This window comes from Gopherus evgoodei, chromosome 9 (assembly GCF_007399415.2).
Source record: "Gopherus evgoodei ecotype Sinaloan lineage chromosome 9, rGopEvg1_v1.p, whole genome shotgun sequence".
Lineage (NCBI taxonomy): Eukaryota > Metazoa > Chordata > Testudines > Testudinidae > Gopherus > Gopherus evgoodei.
The window spans coordinates 26,343,717-26,357,852 of record NC_044330.1 but is presented as its reverse complement, the minus strand read 5'-3'; the positions used below and the strand labels follow the sequence as shown (position 1 = coordinate 26,357,852).

The 14,136-nt window shown below is 39.6% G+C and overlaps 1 protein-coding gene across 2 annotated transcripts in view; it reads left to right on the top strand.

The window, feature by feature from the left end:
• Positions 1–621: 621 nt before the first annotated feature.
• The window catches only part of ARHGEF26 (Rho guanine nucleotide exchange factor 26), a 104,631-nt gene continuing 91,116 nt past the window's right edge, over positions 622–14,136 (top strand). Inside the window, exons 1-4 of one of the 2 annotated variants that reach the window (XM_030576253.1) lie at positions 622–696; positions 1,106–2,246; positions 3,953–3,989; positions 7,636–7,781. In XM_030576253.1, coding sequence (XP_030432113.1) covers positions 692–696; positions 1,106–2,246; positions 3,953–3,989; positions 7,636–7,781 — 1,329 coding nt within the window. In that variant the 5' untranslated portion in view covers positions 622–691. Of the gene's footprint in view, positions 697–1,105; positions 2,247–3,949; positions 3,990–7,635; positions 7,782–14,136 lie in introns of both variants that reach the window. The other variant, XM_030576252.1, reaches the window with a different exon arrangement.

Here is a 14,136-nt window from a genome sequence, read left to right as displayed (position 1 = left end):
GACCAGACAGAAATCTCAGGATGGGGGTGGGGGTACTAGGGATCTATATAAGACAAAGCCCCAAATATTGGGCTTGTCCCTATAAAATCGGGACATCTGGTCACCCTAGACCTCGCTGTCTACGTCCAAAGGCTGCCCAGCTACAAACTCAAAGTTACAACTGCCAGTGGTGCTGGCTGGAGACAAAGACCGCCTGGCTCCAGGCTTTTCCAACAGGCCCTGGGGCTGGTGGACTGGGCACAGCCTGGGGCCAGTCTGGGAGTCTTGAACCTTCCCACGCCTTCTGGGGGCCTGGGCTTCGCAGCTCTCCGGAACAGCTGGGCCGGGCCGGGGCCGGGGCCGCGCTGCCCCCAGCGGAGGAGGGGGCTGGCTGTGGCGCTGGAGCCGTGACTCCCCAGGCCCGGGGAGGGCGGTATGAGCGCGGCCGGCCGCTGGGAGGCGGCCTCTCTCCTGCCTGCGCCGCGGGGCGGCAGGGGAGGCGCTGGGCGGCCGGCGGGCGGGGCCGGCTCAGGTTGAAGGCTGCGCGGGTGGCTGGCTGGGGCTCCCACTGAGGCAGAGCGCGGCGGGGCTGGCGCTGCCCGTGCACCTCAGTCCCTGGCAGAGGCGGGCAGCGAGCGGCAGGTGGGGACGGGAGCGGCTGGCCGGCCCCCCCGGGCGAGAGGTGCTTTCCCTCCTGCGGCCGCTCGCGGCGATGCGGTGAGTCCCTTGCAGCCGCTCTGGGGAGAGCTGTTCCGCCCGGGTCCGGGCTTGGCTGGGGCAGGCGCAGGGGCCGCGTCGCTCCTCGCCGCCATGGGGGTGGTGCTGCCTCCCCCCGGTCGTGGGGCTCCCAGCAGGTGGGGCGCGTTGGCGGCGGGTCTGGGTTTGCACCAGCCGAGTTCGGCTCCGTGGAGGGGGGAAGCAGCTGTAGCTCTAGCTGCTGCTGGGGGGAGGCGGGAGCGGCGCTCTCGGGTCTTTCCCCCACGCCCTGAAAACTCTCCAACTTCTAACGCCGTGTTGTCACCGCGGAGGCGGGTGTAAGTGGCATTACCAGAACCCCCCCTTCTGTAAGTACAGTTGGGGCTATGTGTGAAATGACAACGTTGTGCTTACTGCTCTTTCTTCGTAGTGCGGGGACTGAGCCTTTGCAGGATTTGTTGCTTCCTTCTTGCACTAGTGGTGACCCTAAGGAATTTGCTATGGATGGGGAAAGTGAAGTGGATTTTTCTAATAACAACGTAACGCCATGGTGGAGGAGGAGATCAACCCCCCAGCTACACAGCAAGAGCAAACCTAGACCCCAGTCTTACCAGAGCCCCAATGGGGTCCTCTTCACAGATTTCCCTGTGGAAGACAGGGGTACATTCACTGTAACTCAGCCTGCTGAAACAATAGTTACTTCTCCAGTCAACAGATTAGTCCAGAGGAGCCCCTCCTCTTTTAAATCCAACATGGGATCTGTGCCAAATGGAAAAATAGGGTCTCCAGAGTATAAAATTGTATCCCCCCAACTTTCTTCTGACCAGGCATCTCAGGTCCTGAAATTGGTTTCAGATAACTTGATAAGTTTTACAGCTAGTGGTACAGTAACCTCACCAGATGACACACTGCTTCATCCAGTGATGATTTCCAGTCAATCAGCACTTATCCCAGAACATGAACAGACTGCTTTTATGCCAACTCCTGGGTCCTTACCTGGAAATATGCCTTCACCGAATAACAACACAATGGCTGTTTTGCAGTTACAGTCCGACCAGCTTTCTAAAAACTTAGAAAAGGCACTTTTGGGGCCCTCATTGGTTTCCCAGGCAGCTCCCTCACAGCAAAACTTAACTCTCCACAGACTGACATCTGATCAGAACCAGCTCCCAGAAAAACAGTCAATAGTTCTGAGTACAAATAGTCCTGCTGCGCTCAAAGTGGGAAAACAACAGATCATTCCTAGGAGTTTAGCTTCTGAGATAAAAGTGACAAACAAAACCAGCAACCAAAATGTGGAGACGAACAAAAGGGTCCCCAAGGTCCGTAGCATGTTGGAGGTACTTAATATGCCTTTGGTAGCTGATGCTGATGAGGAGACAGAAGGTGACCTGGATAGCCCAGGGGCATTGAGAAGAGGCTTGAGGTCTACTTCCTATCGAAGAGCAGTAGTGAGTGGCATTGACTTTGACAGTTCTACAAATTTTAAGAAAAAAAATAGAATGTCCCAGCCAATACTCAAAGCTGTTGTAGAGGACAAGGAGAAATTTTCTAGTTTAGGAAGAATAAAGGTGAGTAAACTGGTAGATGAAACTTATGCTTTCTTTTCAATGGTGCTGGCCATTTTACAGGTAGTGATTAGTGGTCTAAGTATTTTCCATTAATGCGTTTATGTTTTTGAGTTCATTATTTACTATTAGAAACATCTCTATGGTCTTTGACAGGTATCAATAGTTACTTAACATTTCCTCAGTTTTACTGTAATGAAAACAGTACTTTTAAAGAACACTATTAATTTGAAACCTAGCCATTTTAAAACATGAGTTAAAGGTAATTTCTTATTCTATATTTGTCACTGAATCCCCCTACTGATTTAGAGTTCTTTTTTTCATTCATATTTACTTATATTTAAAAATGTTTATCACACCCCTGTATATGTTTGAATGGAGGAGACAATGAAGCTGACTTCACAAAGTGCTGCCTAATGCAGAAAGTAAATACAGTGGCAAAAAAGTAGTCCAACTCCTCCCTCCAACATCTCTTTCAATTATAGTAACCTCACCTGTTACTTTTAACAGTATGTTTTAAAAAAAATTCAGGTAGAAGTGAACTTTTTAAATTGACAGAGGCCTTTTAAAGTATCTTGACACAACCTCAGGTGTATCCTAAAAGCAGAATGTCTTATTTCAGTCCTCCCGATTTAATCCTTTTTGAGTAATAGTTTTATTACATTTTCTTTGGCTAAATTAATTATATTATAATTATGCCACGAAGCCTCTCTAAAAAAAAATTGTGAAAACCTTTTATGGCTTGAAAAAGTGTTATATCTTTGTCTTTTTGTTGTATTTCATTTGCTTTCTACTCTTCAAGCATTGAGTGCTTTTAATAAATTGGTAGATTAAAAAGCTCTGCCAGGTGACTTGGAATTGTGCAGTAAAGCACTCCAGGCAAGGCATAATAGATGTAACTGGTAGAATAATTATCAAGTGCATGACAGTTCTCAGGCAAACTAAAAATTTAGGGGCTGGGGGTTGGGAGCTTTCACAGAAATTACACAAACAAGCAGTTTCAGTAGATCAGATTGTAGGCCATATCATTCCATTAATTTTTTTCCTGCAGACCTCCCCCAATGAAAGCACTGAGGAGTTCTGCTTAAACTGGGATGACATTATATTGCCCTGTCTTTATACAGAGATGACTTTTTTGTTGTAGCTAGTGGTTTGTTTCATTTTGGGGTTGGTTTTTTTGTGTTGTTTTTTGGACAAATTAAACTAGTAAAACACATAAAGGTCTCAAATGTAGTTCACCAATAAGTTTGTTTTGTTTAGGAGGGCTTGTTATGGTCTCAGAAACTAGCTTACATGGTGCCTTATGTCAATTTTTTGTAGCATAAAAAGAAGGAAAGCTAGTCACTCTAACAAGAACAATGTATACTTGATAGGATATCTCAGAGCCAATGAAATGTGAGTTTATTGAACTCTTGTAATGCTACAGTATGAAATCATTTTTAAGGTCTTTTTATTCAGTTTGTAAGAAAAATGCAACATGATGAATGACTAAGCAATTAGAAGAAAGTCCATACCAACTTTAATGACACATCTGTACTGAAACAATGGTTGTGTGAATAATTTGCTAATTGTCAAAAGTTTGTAATCCAGGAATAATTAACTCAGTGCCTTAGATGATAATATATAAAATAGCATAATGTTTGTTGCAGTCAGTGGCATTGTGTTCTTATTTTCATGTTTCTTTTCTTTAAAAAAAAACATCCTAGAAGAAAGCACTGAAAGTACAAGGGACATTTGATGGGGAAGGTAAGCATTGGATTTTGGAGAAACTGGTTTTTATTATTTGAATGCATTTTCTGATAAAAATCTAAGCTTTTAAATGACCAAAAAAATCTCAAGAGAAGCTGACTTCAAGAGAACAATATGTCAAAATACTGTAGATTTTATCAAAGAAAAGCATGTTAGTTAACTGAAATATAAAATCTTGAATTAACAACTGGAAATACTTTTAATAATAATACAACTGTCATTAAATTTTATTTGTAGAATTGCTTAAAGAATAGAGAAAGGCAGGTAAACAAATACCTTACACTTGAATATAAAAAGGAACTATTTATGTGTATTGATATATATTGTTTAAGCTTCAGCTCTTATAAAAATGCTGTAGGGTTTGCGTAAAATAAAACCAATTCCTGCAAGCTGATTTCAGAGGTCAGACCTCTTACATAGACTCCAACAGGGTGGATAAAAATCAATGATTTCATTTAAAAAAATAAAAAATGGATTTTTTTAATTTAAATTGGATTTTTTTTTGATAAAATACCTTTTGAGGTTAAAAGCTATCTAAAGATACATTATGGCTCAAAGATACCTTATCATGGAGTAGAGATTATAAATGCTAATTATATAGTATGAGACAATATATTCATGTAATGTTTAAGAAAAATTTTGTAAATAAGTACCAATCGTTCATGAATTAGAGACCTGATCCTATGGTGTTCCACAGGCTTCTGTATAGATTATTTAGATTAATCTTTCTATCTTCAGAGTGGGACTCAGTGCTCAGTCTAGAAGATCCCATCAGAGATGCTTAGTTTTGCAGTTCTCAAAGGGTGGATTTGTGTCTCCAGGGGTAACATGCTTGTTAACAGTAAAAATGTTTTAAAATAAATAAATATATAGAGGTGAGAAATAACAGACCTCAGCTCTGTTGTCCCTCTGCAAATTTGTGTACACAGAGTCAGTCCCTTTCCTCTCTCTAAAAGTGCAAAGTTTCAAAAAGTTTAATGAATAGAAGATTGTTGGTGGCAGAATAGATCTGGACAAGGAGAAGAAGTCTGGAGATAAATGTGAGAAGCGAGGGATATATGCTTGTTTTGTTAAAATATTATATGTTTACTGTTGAAGAAAAAAATCCACAATACTTAACATTGTTTTAGTTAAATAAAACAATTTAAATGTCTGCCTGGTGATGTTCTCCTCCTAATACAGCATGGCAAGAAAATCCTCCAAATATTAATGATTAACTTGTTGAATTGGAGATAGTTCACCTCCCAGTGACATCAAAAATATTTGCTTTAGTTACCTTTGGTAAATGAAATAACCAAACAATCATTCATTTTCTGATATAGCTGTAAAACTAATCTGAAAAGTTTTCAAATAAATCACTGTTTTAAAAATGTATAGTGTGTACCTTCTAAAAATCAAACCTACATCTATCTCTGAGTTGTGAAGAATATGTATTAAGGTTATAATAACCAACAAGAATGCACTTTTATGTGGAAAACCATGATGAAATTGAGTCTTCCTGACTAGTGATTTAAATAAATTTGATTGATTTAAATCAAAGGGCTATGTGAGTGTCAGGATAATGTGGATTGGGTTGCAGAATCGATGGGCAAGGTGCCATTCTCTGGGGTTTAAGAATAAACCAGCACTCACCAATGCTTATGAAAATTATCCCTGCAGTCTAACTAATCCTTTCTTTCTCGTGTTGCCATTCTGACCTGTAGTCTTGTAGTCTTGATGTGATCTTTGTTTCCACTCTTCCCTGCTCCTTTGACCCTGATTTTTGATGAATTGGCTGTGTTCCCTCCTCTATTTTACAACCAAACATTAGTCCATACTCTTGTAATCTCTCCTGACTATGGTAATTGGCACACTCTCTGCTTGCCCATCTTTAATCTCTCCCCAAGTCCATTCAAAACCTAGTTGACATGATTATCTTCCTTTCCCACTGCTTTGTCTCCTATAGTTTTCTTAGTCCTGGTTACAGTGGGGGGAAGAGGATCGATCTAAGTTATGCAACTTCAGCTACGTGAATAACATAGCTGAAGTCAACATACTTAGATGTACTTACCGCAGTGTCTTCACTGCGGTAGGTTGACTGCTGGCACTCCCCCGTCGACTCCACCTGTGCTTGTCGCTCCGGTAGAGTACTGGAGTCGACAGGAGAGCGCTCAGCTGTTGATTTATCGCGTCTTCACTTGACGCGATAAATTGACCCCCCTCTGGATCAATCGCTCCGGAGGTAAGTGTAGACATGTGTTTAGTTTCTTGGGTCTCATGCACTGTTTAAGCAACTCTTTGCTTTTGAAGCAGTCCACAAATATGTCTTGCCTTCATTTTCTACGATACCTCCTTATTCTCTCCTGATTCTATGTCAAGGGTTTTCTTCTGACTGCTCCCTTTGTCTCTGTTGATCACTCCTTACTCCCTGTAATGGCGTTCAGGGTTCAGTTATTGTATGCCAAGCTTCCATCCTCGAAAAGTTTATAAAAATCTCACATAGTCTTTGAAGCATGCTGGCTATAATGATCCTGACCCACACTATATTCTTACTGTAATTCTTTGGATTGTAAACTCTTTTGGCAAGGTCTTCATATTTTTTTGGCAGAGTTCTCCTGTTACACAGCACCATATGCAGTTATACTATGTGTTTATGATTGTATGATGTGTGTACACACCTTATAAACTCTAGCCCTTATGTACAAGCCTTCAGGAGAAGCGCTAATGGACACAGCAGCTAAAGCAAATCTGACAAAACAGTTTGACAAAAGAAGTTAGCGGATTCTTAAAGACTCACTCAATCTCTTTCACTTTCCTCCCTACAAATAATAGGTTGTCCAAAACAGCTGCCCCGTTTTTAAAGTATTGTCAACCTTTCTCCTATAAAACATTTCTTCTCTTCGTAGCTTAGTTCCTGTATTTTGAGTTCCCTCTTTCCCCGTGTGCTTGTGCTTAAAATATATATGGCAAAAGAGTGTGAGCACTAGAAGAAGGTGATCTCCATGTTTGTGCTCTTTCTCCATGTGGTTTTGTTGCATTAATACTGGTAGCATTGAGGCACATAGAAGAGGAATCTGAATGGACATGGAAGTGTGCAGGCCCCACATTTAGCATGTCTTGGAAGATGATGATTGGGTGGGCCCCACAGGCTCTGTCTTGGTCAGTCCTGATTTTAAAGTTCTGAAGTCAAAATCTGGGATGATTTTTCCTCCTTCCTCAATGAAATATGAAGATAATTTTTCAAGGCTAACAATGTAAAAATTTGCCGTTGGTAATAGGTTCTTAATACCTTTTACTATGTGTATGAGATAATCAGACACCTGGATTATTGATCTTACTGTTCTGATATTTTTTTTAATCTTTAGCTAGTTATGACTCATTGCACAACAAATTAGGGTGAAATAAAGCTGTTTTCCTCAACAAAGGACACATCTGTTCTTTAATTCAGTCAGAAGGCTTCTTTTTAATAGTGGTACAGTGATCCATTGTTACCGTGACACTGTCCATCTTAAATAAGATACTAACTTTGTCTTTGTTCATGCAACTTGTGAGCAACATCGACAATTTATTGCTTTATTTCATTGTTTAAATGCTACTTATAACTCTTTTGAAAACAAATGGCATAACTTTCTGGCAATTAATGCCCCTTTCTTATGTATTGTAGAAACTGCAGTATTGTATCAGAACTACAAAGAAAAAGCTCTGGACATAGATTCTGATGAAGATTCTGAGTCCAAAGAACAAAAATCAGAGGAAAGGATAGTTATTCAATATAAGCCTCTGAGATCAACATGGAGTCAGCTATCAGTGGTGAGTATTTTAATGGCTACATAGCCAGTAAAAATATATTATGCAAGAATGTATATAAGCAAGGATTTTATTTGTCAGTGGCATTTTCTGCTTGAAGTTTGACTTCCAGCCCCTTCTCAAATGTAAAGTGTTTGTGGACATTTTATTAATACTCAAAGTTGTAATTGCCCCAAGTGTTACAGGTGTGGGGCCAAATCCTGAAGTCCTAACTCTGTTTTATTCAGATCTTACCCACGCAAATCCCTTTACTCTTCAAGGCCTATTGGAAATGTCTGTTTGCTGAAAAAGACAAAAGCCAGTGTATGTGAATTGTTAAGATAAATTAAGTATCTATACAACAAAAACATAAGGAAAAATTAAATAAAGTGGATGACAGGAGAAAGTGAGTGAGCTGAGGATTTAGTAATTTCAACTTCATTCCTCTAGAAATGCTGGGCTTCGCTTGTGGAAGAGAATGGTTCGGTACCAATGGAAATGATTGCTCTGGATTAACCTTGACTGGACATTTTTTGGTATATATTGTCAATCAAAATAAAACAGAGAGGCAAGGTGGGTGGGGTAATGTCTTTTATTGAACCAACTTCTGTTGGTGAAAGAGAAGAGCGCAGTGTAGAATCGAAAGCTCGTTTTTTTTTTCAGCAGAAGTTGGTTGGATAAAAGATATTACCTCACCTCTCTGATATTCTTGGACCAACCTGGCTACACCAACACTACAATCAAAATAAAGGATTTTTAAAAATGTATGTGTGTAAAACAAAGGATAGCGTATTGCAATTCAGCTTTACGTTTTTACAAATGACTTGCAAGCTTACATAATTTAAAAAAATGTAATTTAAAGGATGTGCTGAATGCTCACAATCCAGATAAGAATTGCATGCTTACCATCTGAAGGGCCTGATCTTACAAACACTTCCTATAGGGCACAATGATTACTCCTCAGGCCTTGTCTATCCCAGGATTTTAGCACTGGTGTAGCCACACCATGGTAACCCCCTAGAATAGATAGAATTTACACTGGTGCAGTTTACCCTACGTTGAAGCATCACATTCAAAATACCCAGACTTGCTGGAAAAAGTGGTTTCAATTCTAGTGGGGTGGATGTGGCGCTTTCTTTAGATTAAACTGAGTTCTGTGTGTTTGCACTTTTATTCTGTGCATGGGAGGGCTATGGACAGTCTTTAGATCAGGACCATAAACCATGACTGAACTTTTTTTTTCTTTTTCTTTTCCTTTCTTTCACACAACCCTTGCTTTTCATAAGAAGACCATGGAGGACTGGAGGTTTAGTCTCCTTGACACTCTGTCATAGAAAGTGGGTTGAGAAGCTCACTTTAACCTGAAAGCTCCTGTCCTTTGCATGGACATATAGCTCCTGACTTTCAAATTTCAAAAGGCCATGTGTTTAATAGTTCATAAATGCGCACAGTTCCAGATACAACTGGACAGTTAGGAATTTAACCAGATGTCCTCATATGCAAATACTTGCATATACAATCTAGGTGCATACCATCGTGGTAGCTGCACATGCAAATTGGGTTCTCAGTTACATGTGCTTTTTATATGTGATCCTAGGCTTTTCTGGTGACCGCAATAAAGCTCTTCAGTTCCCATGAGACTTTTCATAAGACTAGAGGTTTGCCTGAATGCATTTAGTCAACATTGCCCTTCCGCCACATGTGCATCACACTTTACAGCCCCCCTCCCTGTCCCAAAGAGGCTGCATTTGAGTGTGCTGTATGTAGTGTGGTGACTTTTTGCTAAATGTTGTTTATTTTGCTGCATTTCTTTGCTTCTACATATATATTTGGTGCATCAAAAATAGTGATCAAAGAGTTCATGATTAATAATGAAATATGAAAGGAACAAATGTAGATGGTAAACCTGGGAATTCTAACCACCAGCCACAGGGATAGTTTCACAGTCTCATGTCTTGTGAGATTGCCAGACTAGTCTTTCTAATGCACATGGTAGTTTTGCACCTCTTATGCAGAGGAAAATGGAGAGCAAAAAATTATTATTTGCTGTTTGTATTGTGATAGTACTTAAGAGCTCTAGTTATGGACCCAGGACCCCATTGTGCTAGGTGCTGTATAAACACAACACAAAAAGATGGTCTCTGCACCACAGAGCTTGCAATCTAAGTATATTTATAGGCATTTCTATGAATTTTCCACATGCTTTTGTAGGAGTCGGAAGAAACTCAATGGATGAGTCTTGAAGAGTTTCCTTTTTATGATCCTGTCAAAAGGATGAGGCTGTGTTCTCAGTGCCAGCAACGTATGCTGCTTCTGTCAAAACAATGAGAGCATTCTAGATTTTCTTATACTGGTAAAACAGGAAAAGCTCATGCTATTGGAGGAGCCTTCTGTTTGCTTTTTTTGTAGGAATATAGTGAATTGGCTGCAGGAAAAACTCTTGTCTTCACTTTCAACAGATTTCTTTAGCTATTGGTAGAGGTTTGTTACTTATGTAAGAGCCTGTTTTTTTGCTACTCTAAAGTGGATTAGTTAACAGAAGTAATCAGTATCGTTTTCACTTTGTTTGGCAGATGGTGTCTTTCTTTGACTCCCCTTCATTTCTCAGGAGTAACTCCAAAATGTATACAGAGAAGGGACAGTTTCTCTGATCTTCCCATCTCCACCCACACGTGGTTGGTTTCTGGGCAAAGCTAGAGGGTTACAGACAAGCAAAGTTGCATCAGTTTAACTACAGGTATTATTTAAAAATCAGTTTAGTTAAATCAGTGCAGAAGGACATGTGGCCACTCTTAAACTGATACAAACTTGGCTTGAAACAAATTTTAGCATATTTTAAGCAAAGGTTTAAGTTAAACTGAAATAAGCCATTATAAATAAAAGTGGTTTGGCAATGATTTTTAAACTGTTGTAAGTTAAACCAGGGCAAATTCTATGCTTAGACAAGGAGGGATAGTGGACACCCATCCTTACTGCAGTCTTTCATTCAGCATGCACAGTAGTTCTTCCTCAGAAGTGACAGGAAACCAACTAAGATCCAGCTCTTTAAGTCAGCACCACGATATTACTAGCAACCTCGTGGAGGTGTTAATATATGGTAACAAAGAAACAATAATGCTATGTTGGTACCTTCAGGATTTTCCAACTTTTATGTCTGTTGAGAATAAGAAAAAGTTAGAAGTTCCATGATTTCGTACCTTATTTAATCCTCCGAATGCTGCTTTTTGTGGCTTTTGGATGAGATCTGTGGAGTGGGAAAGTTTTGTTCATTGCATTCTTAAGCTATAACAACATCTTTTCTATATATGGAGTCAAAAAGGATTAGCTTGGATGTAAAATAGAGGCCACATGTTAACAGGTCAAGTTTTGTACCTTGACAACTTGAACTGCTGGCTGTTCACACCCTGAAGCACTAGCTGTTAAGATTCAATAAAATCCTACTTAGGCTGTAAATTTCGTAAGCGCTGTCTTACTGATGTTGACTCCTTTGCAGTTCCAGGTACTGTAATAGGAGTAGTTCAACCCTATGTACATTAGTTATAATGGGTTAAAGTCTTCATTAGTTTTGTACTATGGACAGCTGTATAGATGCCTTTGTGATTATAAGAGTACCTTGTTTTAGTACTTAGAAGTTCGACCTACTTATCACACAGATTTCATTAACTGGCAATGTAACAGTCTTTCTTTATGGATCAATTTAAAATGCAGTCAATGCAATAAGAGTTTTTTGTTAGTACTTAAAGAAAACTCCAACAACACAGGTCCATATTTTTCTTTAGCAAATTGAGAATTTAAAGTAATTTTAGTTACAGTAGTATCTCTTGCAACAAATGAATATTATTCAACAAAAGACAAATGTCTATGTGTGTTAGGGTTTTATCTTTGCATTTGTGTAAATAATGAGACTACTAGGAGGCTGGAGGCAGGAGTTCACCTATTTCTTTGTTACATTCATCATGCTAGTGTGATAACCAAGCCTCCTCTTTCTCTCTAGTTCTGTGAGCCAGCTTCTTTAAAGTATTATTTTTCATTATTGGATACCTATTATTGAGTATTGCCTGTTACAAAATAACTGCTTTTGAACATTTATTGGTAATTTGTACTGGCACCAGACATAGCATAAAAAAAGTTTGATTTAAGTTAGAGCTGAAATACCATGTTTGTAGTTATTAATGGTCATCTTACATAACGTTTCATCCTTCACCCCCAGCACAGCAGACTTTGTACCAGGTTGTTTGCTTACCCTTCTTGATTTCGTAAGTGGGGGGACGAGGGAGGGAGGGGAGTACTGGGTAAGAGAGAGGGTTTTGAAAACCAGGCATAGCTCCCATGAGATGAAACGCGCTGGGTCTCAGAGAGCCTATGTTTTCAGTTCTGTGGCAAAGCTAGATGGTGCAGTGATGTATTAAAGAACTAAATGCAAAATTGTCCAGTAAATCATGTCAAACTAGTAAATTTCACAACCTGTAAGGAAGGCAGGGAAATAAAGTGGGTGCAATAGATTATCTGAGCTATAAACATATAAAAAGGTGAAGAATAAAATGAATCTGGCATTTCTGAAAAGGTAACTTTAGACATGCAGAACTTGGCTAAACCAGCTATGCAGGCTTGGGCTGAGGTCAGCCTTTTCATTAGAACAAATATGAAACTGAAGGTAATGAGTCGGTTACTTAGGAGTTGTAAGCAAAATCTTCCCGGACGGTATAATTAGTGATTTTAGTGTTCCCACCTTCTTGCTACACAGCTATACATTGAGCTTTGAAGAATATTTTAAAGCTCTGAAATGTCATGGCATTTAAATCTTGTCTTGTTCAAATTCCTTTTCAAGACCCACTTCTATCATGATGATGGCTATAAGACATTATCTAACTAACAGTGAAGTAGAAGGTTGGTTTGAGAAAGTGCTTGGCTGTTCCCTCTCTTCCCCTGCCCCAAATCTTCATTTGTTGTTTGTCATTTTAGATTCTGAGTTCTTTGTAGGTAGGTTTGTCTTTCACTATTCTTTTGGATAGTGCCATTTCAGCCCATTGTAGGTGCTGTTGCTATATAGATAATAAAAAAAGAAAATTACAGCTAATGCAGTGTATTAAAAAGGTTTGTTTCTCACTTCTCTGTGCTTTACTTTCCAATATTTTCCTCATTCAGTTATTTGATCATTTAACTATTTTGCCTATGGCTACAGCCCTTTTACTGTTAATCACTCTGCTCGCTCTTCCACCCATAAACTAGAACTTTGCAGAAAAAGATATTGGAGAATTAGAGAGGCTCAGAGAAGGGCAACAAGAAATGATCAGGGACATGGAAAAAAGAGAATGAAAAGACTGTGATTGCTTACTCTAGAAAGCAGACTAATGAGAGGAGACATGGAAAAAATATATAAAATAACGAATGATATAAAGGTAGATCAGGAACTTCCGATTTCCATGTTTCAGTATGTCTTAACAAGGAGACATTAATGAAATTAAAAGGTAGCTAATTCAAAATTGATAAAAGGAAATACATATTCTGTCTTGCTACAGAAAATCATTGAGGCCAAAAACATAACAAGATTAATTTATATGGATATAAAGAATATCCAGATTTGTTTTCAAGATAAAAATGTTGGAAGAGATATTAAACCTCATGCTTCAGGGTTTAAGCCAACCTTTAACTATTAGGAGAACAGGAGGAGGCCTAATGTCTGAGGTAAACATCGCACATTTTCTTACTGCAGGGTTCTTATACCTTCCTATGATGCATTTGATACTGGCCTCTGTTAGAGATAAGATACTAGACTAGATGGATCTCAGATCTGATCCACTTTGGCTATTCCTGTGTTTGATTGGCTATGACCTGGGGAAGTCCTGCTCCCCAGACTAGTGCACAGCCTAAAACACCACCTCCAGCAGATGTAGTGAAGCAGAAACTGATATGGTGCTAGAATGTAAGCTAGACAATTGTATGGATATGCCAACCCATGAGACTGCCAGCCAATTGGATCACTAGTTAGTGTCTTAGTGGTACCATCGCTTTCAGCCTATTGTTGCCAAAGCATCCCTGCCTCATTGCAAAGTGGAAACTGTATTGTCCTTCTGAGAGTACAGAAAGTAGTTCTGCACTCATTTTGGTCCCAGCCCTGCTCCCACTGAAGTCAGAGAAGTTCTGCCATTGAGTTCTGTGTGCACAGGACTGAGCCACTTGCCAACAAGAGGAATTATCTTTTTGTATTCATATAATTATTTTGCTAAATATGAGTATAACACAAAACTGCAAATTTTGGAAAATGCTATAGCACCATCCATGGAAACTTAGCCACTTGTATTAACAGGAATTAGAGATCTCTTGTACACGTTCATAGGGATGTCCTATCTCTGCACATTTTTAGCAAATATGCACCACC